This window comes from Lepisma saccharinum, chromosome 1 (assembly GCF_977018435.1).
Source record: "Lepisma saccharinum chromosome 1, izLepSacc3.1, whole genome shotgun sequence".
Lineage (NCBI taxonomy): Eukaryota > Metazoa > Arthropoda > Insecta > Zygentoma > Lepismatidae > Lepisma > Lepisma saccharinum.
In genome coordinates, this window is record NC_139229.1 from 26446755 (window position 1) to 26464696 (window position 17942).

Here is a 17942-nt window from a genome sequence, read left to right on the forward strand (position 1 = left end):
TGGTGACTTCGTAGTGCTTAAAAAATATTAATGTAATGTAACATGAATTACGTCAATCTATTGTTCTTTCTACCTGTAAGAGAGAGGTATTTACATGACATAATCTCATAATTTCATAATAATTTATACATTAAATATTAATACAGGTGTGTACCATGAATATTTTAGGCTTGACCAGGACTTGAACCTGGGTTTGGCATACCAAATCCTTGCTTTACCAAGTAAGCTACTGTTCTGCCTGATTTTTAGCTGCCACTGTTTTACTTGTGTTGAATTGTGCCTGTCAGTGCTACCACAATGGGATCTGTTTCTAATGCTGATGATGTCTACAGTTGTCTAGTTTCTCCCTATGATGAGCTGTATGTTATTTTATGTTTTGGCATGCACAATAGTTGTATGAGTGAAAATCAAAAAGTAAGTTAGACTGGACCCATGTTCCTGTACTAAAAGAGATAAAGTAATTACGCTTGGTGGCAACACTGTTCGGAATATTATCTCCACACACCCAAAGTAGCAGTGTTGCAGCTGATTTAGTATGCGAGTAGTCACTGTGTGAGTATGGCTTGTTGTATTGAAGTGGCTTCCAACATAGAAGTCCACTCCGTCGTCCCAATTTTTGTGGACACAAAGGCATAATTGGAGAGAAATTAATCACCAAATTGTCAGGTGTATGATGAGAATGCGATGTCATGTCTGATGATCACGAAATGGTGCCAGATGTTCGATGAGGGAAGAACAAATGTGAATGACGAACTGCGTGTCAGGCAGCCTGCAACTGTGAACACTATCAACAACGCAGAGCATGTGAATGCAATCATTCTTACCAACTGCTGTGTGAAAATTAGAGAGATTGCAAGTGAACTGAACATATCGTACGCTAGTGTGTATATGCTGATTCACAATCAGCTGGATTATCGTAAACTGTGCTCTTGCTGGGTGCCACGCTTGTTAACCAACAAGCACAAAAATAAACGTTTTGTGGCTGCACTGTCATTTCATTTGCATTTTTCCACAGATGGTTCGTAGTTTCTGTGCAAAATCATCACAGTCCTGGGTGCACCAATACACTCCCGAGACAAGAAGGGCATCAAAGGAATGGAGACACGAGGATTCACCACCACCAAAAGATGCCAAAATTTGTTCAATAGGTTATGCTGACTGCCTTCTTCGATTCTGAAGGCATTGTTAACAGTGAGTTTGTGCCCTGAGGAACAACAGTCAATGCCGCATTGTAGTGTGAGACATTAAAGAAGCTGAGAAAAGCCATTAAAGATCGAAGGCCCGAAAGATTGAGTGATTGGGTTTTCTCTTCATAATAATGGTGCCTTCCATACAGGTTGGTGTCACACAGGGTCTTACCCCCCTCCCTCCTCTAGCCTCGATCCACCTTTTTGATCCTCTCAAACAAGTCCTAGGGGGTGAAACTTTTTGCATCAGATGAGGAAGTGCAGGAAGCAGTCTCAAAGTGGTTGGAAGAAATTGGACAAAATTTTTACGCACAAGGAATCTAAAAACTGGTCACTCAATACGAAAAGTGCTTGGAATACCTTGGTGACTATGTCGAAAAAAGTTAAATGGTCATACGTTTTTGTCCAATATTTTTTTCTTTTTGCATTTTGTTTGTGTTATACAGGGGGTGTAACTTACTTTTTGATTTACTCTCGTAATACGTAGAAATTTCAGTTGCAGAAAAGCATCATAAAATAACCTAATTCATTCAATCCATCAATCTTTCACTCATCTTCTAGGTCAAGAAGGTTATCCTCAACAAGGCTACCCCCAGCAAGGTTACCCATACGGAGGGCAAGGATACCCTTCAGCACAAGATCCACCACCACCATACCCTGGAAACATACCCCCAACAGCACCTTACCCACCTGCTGGAGTTCCCTACACAACCCCACCGCCGCAAGCCATGTATGGCTCATCGTACTCTGAAGATCTGGGTGGAGGGGAGGGCTTTGATTTCTCAGACAAAACCATCCGGCATGCTTTTATCAGGTAAATTTATGGCTAATTTGCATGCATTAATTTTTTTTTAATGTACTAATGTAACACTTTCCTTTATAGTAAAATTCTGTTACGCAGTATAGTCCTGATAATTCGAGATGCACTGGACAGAGATTACCTCACTGGCATATTCTGAAAATTTGACTTCATTTACCACAACAATTCTAATTTATTGCACATAGAAATAACACAAGTTTTTGTAGATTTTAAACAAGCATATGATTCCACTGATAGAACTAAAATTGGAAACATATTGAGAACATTCAGAATACATGCAAAAAATATGTGGGATATGTGAAAAGGAAACTACACTGGTTGACAATTGCTAGGGAAAAAACAAATTTTCAGCCATAACTTTTGAGAATGTGGCTCCTTGGCTGTGTAGCGGCATAAATATAGTCAGTAGAGGGCACTAGTGAGGAATTGCATCCAAGAGAAGAGGCAACGAAGCTATGCGAGGTTCCTGATAAGAGGACAAACGCCGGACTGAGTAAGAAGATTGCACCCAAGAGCCACGGTCAAGCACGATAGCTGCTGCTGTGAGTGCAAACTGATTAGTCAGTTGGAAAATCATGCAAAGGGTTCATCTCGGTGATTGTGATCGCGGAAGAGCTGTCAGTCGTCTTGAGGCAGGTCAAAATGTCGCAGAGGTTACATATGTGATGGGAGTAGCAAAAGGCGTTATTTCCCAACTGAGAAAGCCACCATTACCAGAGGAACATGTGCATGGTGGAGTTCATGGTAGGAGTACACGATCGCTACATTGGCCAGAAGGAATAGACATGCCACTCCTGCGCAATTTGCTGGTGAGTTTGCCAGGGCGTCAGGTGTTCGTGTCCCCCCCCCCCCCAGACAATTTACGACGACTCAGTAGTGTCGGGTTGTATGCTCAGAAGCCCATTAAGTGTGTTCCACTATCCCCCATCCACCCCCCGTTCCAGAATACAGTGGTGTATGGCACGTCGTGACTGGGACGAACGGAACTGGTCCAATGTCATGTTCTCAGATGAGTCAGGGTTCTGTGTATCCAGTGATTCTGGTCATCAATTGGAGGGGCGAGAACGAGGAACATGTTACCATTCACCGAACATCCGTACATGTGCCAGGTATGGTGGTCCTGGTGTTATGGTATGCGCGGGCATCATGAAACATGGACAAACACCACTGCACATCTTTGCAACCGGATCCGTCACCGGAGAATGGTATTACAACGAGATCCTGATGGGATATGTTCGCTTTTACTATGGTGCAGTGGGACCTGACTTTGTGTTCATGGATGACAACGCAAGTCCACACAGAACCGCCCAACTTGAAGAGACACTGGAGCGTGAGAATATCTACCGCATGGACTGGCCACCATATTCCCCGGATCTGAATCCGATCGAGCATGCCTGGGATGTTCTCGAATGACGAGTTGCACAGAGAAATTCACCACCTCTGACCCTTCAGGACCTGAAAAGTGCCCTTAGGGAAGAATGGGAGAACATACCCATGGAACTCATGAACTCTCTCGTGGACAGGATGGCAGACAGATGTGCAGCATGCATTGGTGCCCGAGGTGGTCATACACCTTACTGATTTGCTCAGAACTCTCTGTATTAATGACAACTGACATTTCATGTCTTCACTCCATATTGCTCTCCATGTGTTTCTTTTGTTTTTCACGTACTGTTTCTTTCCATGATGGCGAATTCCTGCCATATTTTGTCGATAAAGCTGGCATAATATCTGTACTCTGTATATTGGTCACTTACTGTACGCTGACTGTGTTCAAGAAACTTATGGCTGAAAATGTGTTTGTTCCCTAACAATTGTCAACCAGTGTAATAATAGATACCAGAAGAACATTAGAATATAAGTCGACCCAAATAGTTGTGTATGCAGATGACATCAATATCATAGGAAGATCAATTAAAGAAGTGGTGGAAACACTAGATGGGAAAGGGAAGAAAATTGGATTACAAATTAACACAAATAAATGTACTGGTAATGTGCTGATTGCTCACAACTACATACAAACTAAAGGTTAAAAGTTTAAAAATCAGTAACTTACATGTGTGAGCATGTGAGATTTATCAAACTACGTTCCGGGTTATGGTCTAGCTAAAGAAATGATTAAGAGGATGGGGAAAATTAATATGGACACTCAGTTTAGTACCAAAAACTCCCTTATGGTCAAAGAAACCGTTGAGAAGCTTACCATAGAAGAACGAGACGCAATCTGTAGTTTTGATGTTATTAACCTGTATCCCAGTGTCCCCCGGGACAAAGCCGGAGATTGCTTGCATAGATGGCTATAAGACCAAAATGTTGAAATCTTGGTCGCCTGGGAATATGTCCGGCGGTTTTTTCTCATTACAGGGTACAATTACTACGTTAACGATAAAATCTTCCGACAAAAAGAAGGGTTGGCCGTGGGTAACCCCATTTCTGGCCTCGTGGCCAACATCTTCATGCACTATGTCGAAAAAGCTGCCATGAAGCATGTGGGGGAGGGGTAAAATATTATGGGAGATACGTAGATGACATCCTCATCATAGGGAATGAAACCAAACTTGATAGCATTTTCAACCAATTGGGCAAGCAAGATCCCAGAATTGGTTTTACCAGAGAAGATCTGGCCAATGGAAAGATTCACTTTCTAGACCTGTGCCTTACTAAAAAAGGACAACGGATTGTAACCGGGGTCTTTCATAAACCATTGGCAGGCGAGCTGTATCTCCATAAGAGATCCCAACATTCCAATAGAACTAAGTTTAATGTTTTTCTTAACTTTTACATTCACGCCGAAAGGCTGTGCAATGACGAAAAAGAGAAAGAAAAAGAAGAAGAATGGATAAAGAAGGTGGGTATAAAGAATGGGTATACTATCCGCGACATGGAAAAAGTAGCTAGGAAAGCAAAAAAGATTGTTAGACAAGAAATATCACAAAATGATAAAGATGAAGATAAAACGGAGAAAGGAAACGGTGAAAAGAACACGTATTTTGTCGGGATTCCATATTTTAAAGGTGTTTCCGAGAAAATTGAAAAATTCGTAAGGGGATACAGGATAAAATGTGGGGTGAGAGCACCTCAGAGCATTGAAAAACACTTCACGTCTTATAAGAAAGGGAGGGGAGATAGGTGGGATAACGCTGAAGAGCAAAAGGGAGTGTACAGGATAGTATGTGAATGCGGAAAGGAATACGTGGGACAGACCGGGAGGAGTATGCAAATTAGGTGGGGCGAGCACGATAAAGATGTAAAGGAGGGTATACCCAAGACAGGATTATCTGAACACGTATTGGTTAACCAGCATAAGATCGCCAAAAGAGAAGTCTTTAGGAAGATTAACAATAAATTGGACAGGAATGTGTGTGAGGCAGCCTATATATACGCGGATAATAGGAATAAACTCAATAGGGATGATGGGAATTTGGAAGATGCCTGGATAAACTTTTTTAAAAAATGGGATAAAGCCACCGGGAGTAGAGACGAGATGGGCTTCCATGTTACCCCTGAGGTTAGGAAAGCCGCCGAGGTGGAAATTGAATTCTCCTTGGATTGGTGACTCACGAGCCCCGGTTGAGGATAGAAAGGAGGGGGGGGGGGGAGTTTTCCTTCTCCATGTATGATCTGACACCATGCATTCGCCTACCCCGAGCACCAATCGGCAGTTCGCCGTCATCAGCTTTGAACGTTCTTGTGTTTTTTTAGAGTATTGCACGGTTTTAGTATGTGTATTTTACATTCTTTTCTTTTTAGAAAGTGTCTTTCCTATACCATTTTAACCTAAATCCTCAACTATCACTTTCTCGACGAGGCACCATGTCGGGTGTCTGAAAACATCGTTTCAACCTGAAGAAGGAGGTAGTATAACCTTCGAAACGTAGTTTGATAAATCTCATGCTCACACACGTAAGTTACTGATTTTTAATCTTTTAACCTTTAGTTTGTAACACAAATAAAACAAAAATATTAGTTTAAACAAAGAAAGCAAAGTCAAAGGAAAATCATATAAAGATTAGAGAACAAATTGGGAGTGGTATCAAGTTTCCCTTATCTAGGAGTATTCATCACAGACAAAGGTGATGAGATAATAGAAGTAAGAAATAGAATACAAAGAGCGAATAAAGCATATTTCTCATTACTACCATTGATTAAATATCATGGAGTAAACCATAGAGCCAAATTTACTTTGTATAAATCCCTAATTCGCAGCATAATGATATATGGGAGTGAAACATGAAATTTGTAAGCAAATAAATTTTGTAATTTTGAAAGCAAAGTTATGTTGAAAATGTGTCAGAAAAAATTCTTGTAGGTTATCTTTATGTTAATGTAGTAGAACCAATAGTACATATGAAAACAGTGTGAATTCTGAAATTATGATGTAATATGGTACCTAAATAGGATATTGCAAATTTGCACCATATTCTTTATGAGCTTAATAGTTAATTTCTTATAGGAGAAGCAAATGTTGTCAGATTTATTGACCAGATTCACAGTTCTAATTCTTTAAAATTTGAAGAATGGAACTTCAATGTATATGATGTGTAAAGAATATTCTGCACATGGAAAGGCACTTCAATTCTTTTCTTTTCTTCTCGTTTGTAGGAAGGTGTATGGAATTCTTATGTGCCAGCTTCTGATTACGTTTGGGCTGATCTCGGTTTGTGTTTTCCACGAACCTACAAAGCGTTACATTCAGGCAAATTCAGCATTATTTTGGGTTGCTTTCGTTATCACGATCGTGTGTATTATTGCCATGTCATGCTTCAACAGCTTGCGACGCAAGTTTCCGACGAATTTCATTTTCTTGTTCGTCTTCACCCTGGCAGAAGCTTTCATGTTAGGCACAGCATGCTCGCACTATGGAGTAATGGAGATCCTAATTGCGGTGGGGATATGTGCAGCTGTGTGTCTCTCACTTACACTGTTTGCTTTCCAAACCAAGTGGGACTTTACAACAATGGGAGGCATTCTCCTTGTGTGTACAGTAGTGTTTCTGATATTTGGGATTGTTGCTATATTTATTCCAGGCAAGATTATAACCTTAGTGTATGCTTCGATTGGAGCGGTACTCTTTTCCGTTTACCTAGTTTACGACACTCAGTTGATGATGGGAGGAAAACATAAATTTTCCATTTCGCCCGAGGAATACATTTTTGCAGCATTGAACTTATATCTGGATATTGTTAACATATTCCTTTACCTACTTACTATAATTGGGGCTATTAGAGATTAGAAAAGCCTGTGTAGATAGCAGCTACCATCAAATTATTATGAGTAAAGAACCATTGTTGTAGCATGTTCTTTCACAAAAATAAAGGCATTACAAAACTAAGTTCATAGTCCTCGTCAGCAGGACAGTTACGAGATAAGGATCTTGCAGTACATAAAATATTTCCAATTATATGACTTCTTAAGCTTTCGTTTTTGCTTGAATTAAAAAAAGGTACAACATAGAAAGATAAAACACTTGGCAAAAATAATTTTCAATTTTCATTCACTTGTTGATAAAGAAGAAACTAAAGTACATATTTCTTGATAACAGCAATTCCATTACATGCCTAATTCTATTTATCTTCATAATATTGACAAGTATATCACTATGGTGTGCAATTTATCACTTCTGATAATATGGATACATGCTGTCCCTAACATGAAGCACTATTCAGATTGGTGAAGAAGGTTGTGAAGATATCTGTGTCATAAGGGTGACAATAAACTAATTTTTACATGCATTATATATTTACACACATAAATGTAATTTTTTATCTTTTTGTTTCTCCTCATAATGTGTGTAAATAATAACAATTTTTAGTCCAATATGGAGAAGAGAGTGTAAAATAAGTTTTGTTTTTTTGTTCAAATTTGATTTTTGATCTGCTTGTTTATTTCATCCTTATATTTTCTTTGTGTGTTTTGTTGATTTTTTGTTAAATATAAAAGAAAAATATACATTTGTATTTATTTACTATTGTTCACATAACTTAAACATTCCATGGAATTTGAAAATGATGGTAATATAAAATATTATGTAAGAACATTGAGGTTTACTGTTCCTTTGCATATCAATTAACAATTTCAAATCTTGCAGAAGTATTTCCCTTGTATTTCTTCTGTTATGATATCATACACGAAGATAACCAGCTAATGTGCATATCCATTAATCAAAGTTTTAAAGAATCACAGTTCTTCATTGATTTTCAGTAGGGTTGAGTCTGTACCAATATCATTAAGGCTTGTACTGATACAAGTGCTCTTACTTTGAAATTGAGACAGTTAAAATATTTAGAAGTTTTAACATATAAGTTTTCCATTGGCACTATACAATATCAAGCTACCAGAGTTTTATATTTATAATTTCTCATTAGATAATCATTATGACAAAATTTATTTCTCCCCACAATGTTGTTGTGAATAATTATTATTGTGCATTTTGCATTATTTCCAGGATATTTATACTCTGCCAAAGTGACATATGTCAATCGGTATCGTTGATAAAATTTCAACTGATACAATACCTATAACACTGCTATCGGTTGATTCTGATACATCGGTATTGGTTCAGCCCTACTTTTCAGTTTATGTACAAAAATAATATTGTGTTTGTAATATACAAGATGGCCCATTTATAATGAAAAGTATAAATACAGTCCATCACAAAAAAAAAAGAGCACCACTCTTAAAAATTGCATGTTTAGTGTGATTCAATAAAATATCATGATTTTTATTCACCCTGTATGCAACCATGACTCCACCCTTGCTCTTGTCCGGTTCATAGGCTCGGAATAAAAAAAAAAATCTATATTGTCCAGTTGCTGGAAGATCATATAATTCATAGCGGAGCACAAATGCAGTGGTTCTATTTTTTTGTGTTTGACTGTATTTCGAAAAATGTGCATTGCATGAAAACCTGTTGCTGGAAGGGAGCTGTAAAATGGTGTTACTGTTAGTGAAACACCACGCAAACCTATTTTTTTTTCCAAATGGGAACTCCCCTTTTTTGTTGGCAGCTTGAAATTGAACACTCAAAAGTGTAAAACTTTGTCATTACTTACAAGCAATGAAGATAGAAGCTGTATCACTGTTTGCTCCCCTGGCATAAAATATATTTTTTTTATCATTGTTATTTGATAAAGCCTCATTGACGAATTGTGGTGAGATAAACTGATTTGAAAACTCCACATTCAGTGCTCAAGTATAATTTATATATTATATAAATTATATATAAATTTATATATGTCAGATATGCTCAGGTATGTGGTAGGAATATCATGACAGCATTTTTCTTTGAGTAATGTTCCAGAGACAAAACTCTGGGTATGTAAGGTCTGGCGAGCGAGTGGGCCAAACAACAGATCCTCCACTCCCAATCCGTCAGTTTAGAAAAACATTGTAAAATGTATTGAAGTTAATGATGACCACTGTGAACTAATTTAATGAAAATGATTCATTATGGTGCCATTTCATTTTGATTTGTCAGAAAACAAATATTTCAGCATTTATTTTCACTTATGTTACATGCAACACTTATTTTCTTTTTTGTTTCTTATAAAATGTAATCATTGTAAAACCATGCAATTGATTGATTCATGATATTCACAAGCCTCAAGATTAATTTTACTGATTTATGCACTTTAAAAAAGAAAATGTTCCAACTATATTTCTTTGTGTAGAATTTGATTCTGTACTAAAACTGGGTTTCCAGTTGAAAAAATGAAGTTTGTGTGAGTTTCACTTACAATGACAATGACGTCATTTATGACATAACCAATAGGACCATCTGACATCACCTTTCCAGCACTATACAGGGTGTTTCAGTGACCTTCTTCCAAACTTGCAGGGTGGATGGAGACTGGCTCAAGTACCAATATGAGATAAGGAACCTCGGCCCGGAAATGCACCATTAAAAAGTTACGAGTCAAAACTATTTGTGGGCTTCCTATGTCAGTGGTATAAGACAAGTGATAGATTCTGCTTGGAGATTTAATACGGATGTTACTACAGTGTATCGTAGCACTCGACAAAAATGTTACAGTAGGTATTCAAAATGGCAGCCCCCGCTAGAAAGAAGCTCCGTCGTATCTGCTCTGAAGTTGTTCTGACGATATAGCAAGGTTTATTGCCAACAGGTCCTCCTCACTCAAATGATTGGGTTCTGAGCCGAGGGACACCATTTGCATCCACTCCTGCCAACTATCCTTGGTGCCTGTCATATCGTCAGAATGACTCTGGGATGTTCCAGCAGATGCGACAACATCATGCGATGCTATCGTGCCTGCATCGATGCTTGGGGGCTGCCATTTTGAACACGTTTTCGTCATAAAGTGCTACGGTACACTGTAGTAACATCCATATTAAAATGTACAAGCTGCATCTTTCAGTTGTCTTATTTCACTGACATAGGAAGTCTCCAAATAGTTTTGTCTCATAACTTTTTAATGGTGCATTTTCGGACCGAGGTCCCTTATCTCATATTAGTACTTGAGCCAGTCTCCATCCACCCTGCAAGTTTGGAACAAGGTCACTGAAACACCCTGTATTTTTTGCATAGATGTGTATTTTTAGATATATTTATATTTTTAATTATAAATGACGACCTTGTATAAAACACACACATGTCTGTAATACAGATTCCAGTTGATGTGATGCCTTTCGTAATTTCAATATAGGAAGATATTTACTGTTTATCCTTTTTGGTGATGGTAACTAGTAAAATATTGTATCTTGTTAAATGTTTTTTTTGGGGGGGGGTATATTTTCATATTTTGAATAATGTGTCAGCAAATTTTGTTGCTATGGGTGTATTAATCCTGCCTTGTGTGCAATTTTTTGTAGCCAGTATAGTAGTGGCGTATTCTAAAAATTTGACCTGGTTTACAGGAACAATACTTATTTGTTGTGTATTCATTAGATATAATATGAATAAAACACAAATGCAGACATGCCAGTAAAACAAACAAAAGTCCGACAACTTCAAATTTTCTGTGGTGAGTTGGTTTACCAGCAGTAAACCAGGTAACATGGGGGAATACGCCACAACAGTATAGATACAAAAATGTGATATATTGTAATATTTGCTGAGGAAAGAAGGGTTATTTTTTCATGGAAGTTTTTCCTTTAATAGTAAAAACCTTTCAAATGCATTCCAAAACATTTTAAATGTGACAATGCAAGTTTTGTTCTTACACAGTTGGGCATTGCGAAGGGAGAGGTATACTTCAATAATCCAGAAATATACGTATATATTTATTTGTGTATTGTACACTGTACGTTCCAAAGCAAAGCAAAGCAAAGATGATGAAATGTGGTTTTACACATGATTAGAATAAACTGTAAGAAGATGTAAAGATTTATCAGAATCTTAGGGCAGTATTTCCATTTCTGCATTCACATTTAACCATGAAAGAATGTACATTGAAGTCTGGTATATAGCCTACATCATATCTGCAAATATGTTTTGTAAATTAGTACGTCATTACTTTGTCATAAATAGTTATATATAGAGAGAATTTGTTATCCTTAAAGTAATAGTACATAAAAATAACTACAGAATGCTTTATTATTATTACTATATTTCTTGTTCAGGTTTAGTTAACACCACTGCACAGTGGGGATTTCCAGTGAAATAGTAATTTTTGAGAATAATTTTTTGCTCTTTCTATGTTAAACAGAATTATAAATGAGTAAAAAAAACAAAAAAAACATATAAGACTGCTACTTTGTGATGAACTTTCTGTGTGTGTGTTGAAATGTAAGTTTCAACCGAATGCAATGTTTTCAAAAAATGAGTCAGTCTTCCTCCCTACCTATGTAAAATAATGTAAATATTTTTTTGTATTTTGTTGGCAGGCAACTACTTTACATATTACTACTGGTCAAATATAGGATAGCCTGTCTTTATTTCTTTTGGAAGACATATATGGTAGTTTTATGTGTAATAACAAACATTCCATACTATATGTGAAATACAGTCGATGTCTGTGCGTGCAAAAAGAAAATGGATTATTTGTGACAAAAAGTATATTGTAAAGTTTTCAATGTGTGGTTGGGAGTTCTATTCAATATCACCAGTAATAATTTTGTAATAAAAAGTATTGATATTCCAAAGAGGTTTTGTACCCAACTATTGAGAAATCTAATACAAAATAATAATGAACAATCCTCCAAAAAGTGCAACATCAGTTGGACAAAAACATGAGTACGTATATTATAAGTTAGTTACAATTATCATTAAACAACATTGTAATTTATATTCTTTATGAAATCATAGTGGAACAAACTTTCAGTGTACAACAGAAGATCGAAAGTTGAGGTTCAGACAAAGAAAATAGTAATATTTAATAGTGGTGAGAATATAATTATAATAATACATTCCAGAATGTGTTTATTCTGTATGCAGACACACCAAGTAAATTATTCACAAGAATGAAGTTAATGATTTTCCATCAGTGTATTTTCATTATTAAATACTTTCGTAAGGAGTCTGTACTATGTTTTTGAAATTCTGCTCTATTCCTAAAACATACAGCATCAAATTGACATTGTTGTTATGTTATGTGTTATCACATATCTGTGATTTTATTACTCAAATTGCTTTTTGTACATCACATAATGATGTGCGGCGTACATTTCAGTGCATATGTGAGGAGTATTATTCCAAAAATGTGTTCATATTTTGGACCATTTGGTATTTCATGTCATTTACCTGATGGTTAAGGCACCAAATGTTTTATTATTATTATTTATTCAATCTTGCATCTGCTGAAATGGACAGACTAGCATACATGCTCCCCTAAATATCAGCAATCCAGTAATGTATTATTTGTATGAAGACGTATGAAATAATTCTGACAGCTACACCACATAATCAGATGGATCATAATCCTCAGGAATAGCTAGACTTGGATATCATTGTTAAAAATTTGCACAAAAGCCACTTTAAAACTAAGATCTGTGGCATTATTTGTAATGACTAGACTTGGGTGTTATATCTGTAGTATGAAGTGTGTCCAGCTGTATGTATTTAAATATTTTCATAAAAAAACAGGTTTTGTGATATCTCCCAAAAACCATTAATGGACACATTATCATGCAGCGTCTTTCTTCATTTACTACTAAGAAATAATAATTTCATTGTCAAAATTGTAATACAATTAGAAATGCCTTCTGTACAAATACAAAAATTTTCAGGGTTCCTGTAGTGACATCTGATAAAAAAAAAACACCAGGGGATTTTGTATAAAACCTGGACGAGTCAGGTATATTGAATATTGTTTATTTAAAATTTGCCTTGAAACTTTGATCGTTATAAATTATTTCTGATTAATTATGTGAATTCTGGTGGAAAAGTTTTAGAACCCACATCACTCACCATATCGAGAATTCAGCACTTTGGGGGGGGGGGGGGGGGGGGGGGAAGGTTCCTTTCCAATATTAGAGAATATAAATGCATTTCACATTTTTCTAGCTAGCTCCTTGGTTGTGTGTGTGTGTATATATATATATTTCATGCAAAGATGTTTTTATGTTTCCTCAAAACAATTGGGCACCCTGTTTTTGTTTTATTCAGTTGGAAAAATCATCAGACCGTTTGGCAGAATAAATAGATAAGAATGTGAGTAGCAATGAATAAGCATTCATCAGGTGAATAAAGTTTAAAAATATTGTAGTGTAAAAGAAACCTTTTTATTCTGTTACACCCCAAGCTGTATGCATACCCTCCCTCTCCATATTTTCCTTTGTGTGCAATTCATTATGTGGCAAATGCCAATCTAGGGATTTTCAAGTATTTATGGTGGAAATTTCTATGTAAACCTTAAAGTTCACAGATCCTCTTATCACCATACGAGCTAATGATTTAAATGATTATATTTTGCTTGAAATGTGCAAGAACTACAACTTTAGATATGGTATTTTCACATAATGATTACCGTATATGCATTGTATCTATAGTACAGTGGCAGAAATTAAGTCTGTGATATCATCATGTTGCTGCTTGATCTCAAGAAATAGACAAGATTGAAACATTAGTGCTTTGATGAATGGACTAGCTTTTGTTAGCAACAGCCAAATAGTAATTTCTTTTAAAGGGTTAAAACTTGTATTCACACATTACACTTTTGTTGCAATACTTCTCAGGATTTGAAATTTATTCCCAAGTTACCGAGCCCAGATATGGAATTTTTTCATTAAGAACTGTGATCGTATTTTACATAGTAAGTGTATGTATTGCGTATTTAGTAATATTTGTCTGTAAACTAGCAGCATCAAGTTATGTTTACCATTAATGTGACATTTTGGTGGAAGCATGCTGCCTTTATCATGTAGATGTTAACATTGTAAATAATATTTCGTATATATGTACATGAACGTATGTCATAGTTTCTAATTTAGTGAGTGTACAATAGAATTCATCTTTGTTGTTTGTCACTTAATGAAAATAAAACATTTCTATGATATATTAGTGATATAAAATAATACCACATCCACTGGACAATGATATAATACGAACGAAGTGTTAATAATGAATTGGTATCTATTCTTTTTATGTCAACAGTCAAAACTGTAAATCTTTGATTGTACCCATTCACCTATTTCATAATTAGGCACAAAAGAAGTTATTTATTTTAATATTTTTCAGCTTGTGTCATGAAGTTCCCAGTTTTTTTAATGTTTACCCTTTCAGGACACACTACAATGAAACAAGTAATTGACCTGTATTGGGTTTTTTCCAGTATTTTGCAACACTTGTAAATTGTGCTGCTCCTTTTTTGTGTGTTGTTCAGTGTTTGTTATATTTATTAAATACTTATTCTGTTTTGAATTCTGCCTGTTAATTAATCCTATAAACCAAGTGGAGCTTTGCAATGTAAGGTTGGTCTTATACCACCTTTCCACAAGATATCCAGTGATTTCAGCCCAGTGGGAGCCACAATGGTCTAGTGAGTAGGGCATGTGACTGCCATGAGGGAAACCCAGGTTTGATTCTCAGGGTGGATAATCTAAGGTCGGAATTTATTCTGGCCTTGTCTCCCTGCTAAAGCAGCTCTGGGGTTTACCCCGCTTCAAATCAATAGGTACTTGCAGGGAAAAGGTGGCCAGAGCATGGTGTTGACCACATCACCTCCAAACTGGCAGAGATCGAAAATGTCTGGGGCTCTACTCCCACATCCCCTAAATGTGCCTTCATGGCACAGTGCTATATACCCAGGGAACTTTACTTTACCCAGTGGAACTACATGCTGAAATCAAAAAACAATATATCCATTGTTACTATTATTAACAAATGGAGTTTCTAAATGGGCTATTTACTCTGCTTTTTGCTGATATATTTTACCTTTGATTCTAATAATGAAAACAAAGAGAACATGTTTGCAGCATGTGACAATTATGTGTCCAGCGTGAAACATCCAATTTTCAAAAATTCCCTTTAAATTATAGTTTTTTGAAAATTTTGCATATTTTCCCCTTCAGAATTGGGGGCCGGGCACTACATGTCCTCAAAGAGTGGTCTTTTGTTGTGCTTCCCTGCAAATTTGATCCATCCAGCATCCTTAGGGCAGACACTAGAAGTGATATTTCCAGAATTTTTTTCTGTAAGCTGGCAACACTGCTTTCCTTATACATTTTTATCCCCCCCCCCCCAGAAGTATCAGCCTATTTTCAACACAACTTGCCATGGTTGTAGGAATGTAAAAGGGGCAACTTGGAACTATCTTTATTTAAGTACACTTTATGCACAGATAGCCTAGCTGGGATGACCTACAGTTTAAAGTGCAAAACAAAACACTATGGTCCTTCACAAGGTATCAAACTTGGAACCCTTTGATCATAAGGTGACAATCATACATTTACACAAAATTCTTTCTTTACCAAGACAAATTGAACAGACTGCAATACCTCTGGAGCCCAGTACTACAGTGTGAGGCAAAAGTCCAACACCACCTTGGCATGACGGAGGACGATGGAACTTTGGATATGGGTAATGGGGCTAGTATGCATTGTGGAGTTACTTCAAGATTTTCAAATAGAAAGGTGGTCATGTGGCACATGAATTAAGATGTATGTTTTCTCAGAAGTAAGAACATGCAGTTATTTTCCCCCTAACTTTATTTGGTGAGGATATTTTGACATTTGAAGTTCACATTTGGCATCCTACAAGATGTGCTCTGTGTTGCCCATTCTGTGCCACACAAAATAAAATACATTCCCACAAGTCCGCATGAACACGCAATAACACTGGAGATGTCGAAGATCATTGATTTTGTCTTGATAAACCATGGCTTTAAAATGGACCCAAAGGTAAAAGTCTAGGGGCGTAAGTTCCAGAGAATCTTAGTGGGTTCTCTCTGACTAATTCAGTGACCCGGTAACTGCTCATCCAACCACTGTCTGACACACAAAGCGTAGTGTGGAGGCGTGCCGTTCTGTTGGAAATAGGCTGGGAATTCACCTTCTGGGTTCAGCAGTGAAACAAACTCTTCCTGAAGAATGTTCAGATATCTCTTCCCCATTCAAGTTTCCATGCATGAAGACTGGTCTGACAATTCAGGTGTTCGGGGACCTCTGACTGACTCCGATACTGATGCCAAACGTCAGGTACTGGATTTCAGGCTCTTGACCATGGATGCCACAATTGCCATTGCTGTTTCCTCATTGGTAGCGGTCCTCGGTCGTTCACGGATCCAGTCTCTTTAATTTTTGCAACACTGTAGTATGTGAGATGTCATCTTTCTCTGGATGCCAGGTGTTGAAATCCTCTGTGACGACCCTGGTTTTTGCACTCCTCACTTATCACAATATTTTCAATCTATTCTTGGAGGGTTGCAGCCATGTTATATCACCTGGAATAAATAAACAACCACCTATTACGTCAATTGTGAACTTCAACTGTCAAAATATCGTCACCAAATAAAGTTAGGGGAGAAATAACTGCATATTATTTCTGAGAAAAAACACATCTTAAATGAGCCCCTTCCCATTTGAAAATTTGGAGGTAATTCCAAAATGGCCATTAATCATATCCAAAGTTTCATCGTCCTCTGTCAAGCCATTTTCAAATTAAGAGGGTAGTGCTGGACTTTGCCTCACCCTGTAGTTTACTTCTCATGTATAATAATTACCTCTTTTAGTGATTTGTAAACTGTTTTAAACAATTTTTTTTGCTCATTTGGAAGAAAATTTCTTACTTACGCCTTTCCAATGACTAAAACAAAGGTGTTAGGCATCATAATTTTCCCCCATTAAAGCGTAATTTACAGATTTTTATGTAGTGAAAACATGATTGCAAGCCCATTGGATTTAAGCAAGTTATTTTTCTTAAAATCCTGCATATTGTCACGAATTAAGGAACATTCACACACAATCGCTACCCACAAAGTTATTTTCTTTAGTGTAAATCAAAGTGTGCACCATTTACAGAGCCTAACAGACATCAAGCCAATACTCCACTTCAGTCCACACTTGGGTAAGCATATGTATAGAAGTTTCATTTGTGGTTATCTTTTGGCGCAGGTGGTTAAGTGACTGGATTATTATTTATTTATTTATTATCGTGCACACAACAGGCATCTGCCCTTTTACAGTGCACAGTAAATGTCTTACATAAAATTTATACACATAAAAATAATATTTATACACATTTCAGATATAAAAAAAATACATATAGAGGTTATATATACAGGGTGACAAGAAATAACCCGTACTAATGTTTGTGATCATAAAGTTATTAAACCGAAACAATTGAGCAAAACAACACTGAAGAACAATGACATGGGACCTTAGGAACAAGATATTTCAGCCGGTTTCGAAGTGGCCTCCCTGGGCAGCGATACAGAGGTCCAAACGTGCTTTGAAATTTTGGGCGATGGACCGCAGGTCCTCGGGCGACAATCGGTTCCACTTATGACGCAGCGATTGCTTCAGCGACTCCAAACTGT

General features: G+C 36.9%; 1 protein-coding gene across 3 annotated transcripts in view; it reads left to right on the forward strand.

Moving 5' to 3' along the window:
• The window catches only part of Lfg (Glutamate NMDA receptor-associated protein 1 lifeguard), a 31736-nt gene extending 22681 nt beyond the window's left edge, over positions 1-9055 (forward strand). For all 3 annotated transcript variants that reach the window (XM_083129819.1, XM_083129834.1, XM_083129825.1), the window contains 2 exons: positions 1749-2001; positions 6610-9055. In XM_083129819.1, the coding sequence (XP_082985945.1) occupies positions 1749-2001; positions 6610-7240 (884 nt within the window). In that variant the 3' untranslated portion in view covers positions 7241-9055. The remainder of the gene's footprint in view (positions 1-1748; positions 2002-6609) is intronic.
• The last annotated feature ends 8887 nt before the right edge of the window (positions 9056-17942 follow it).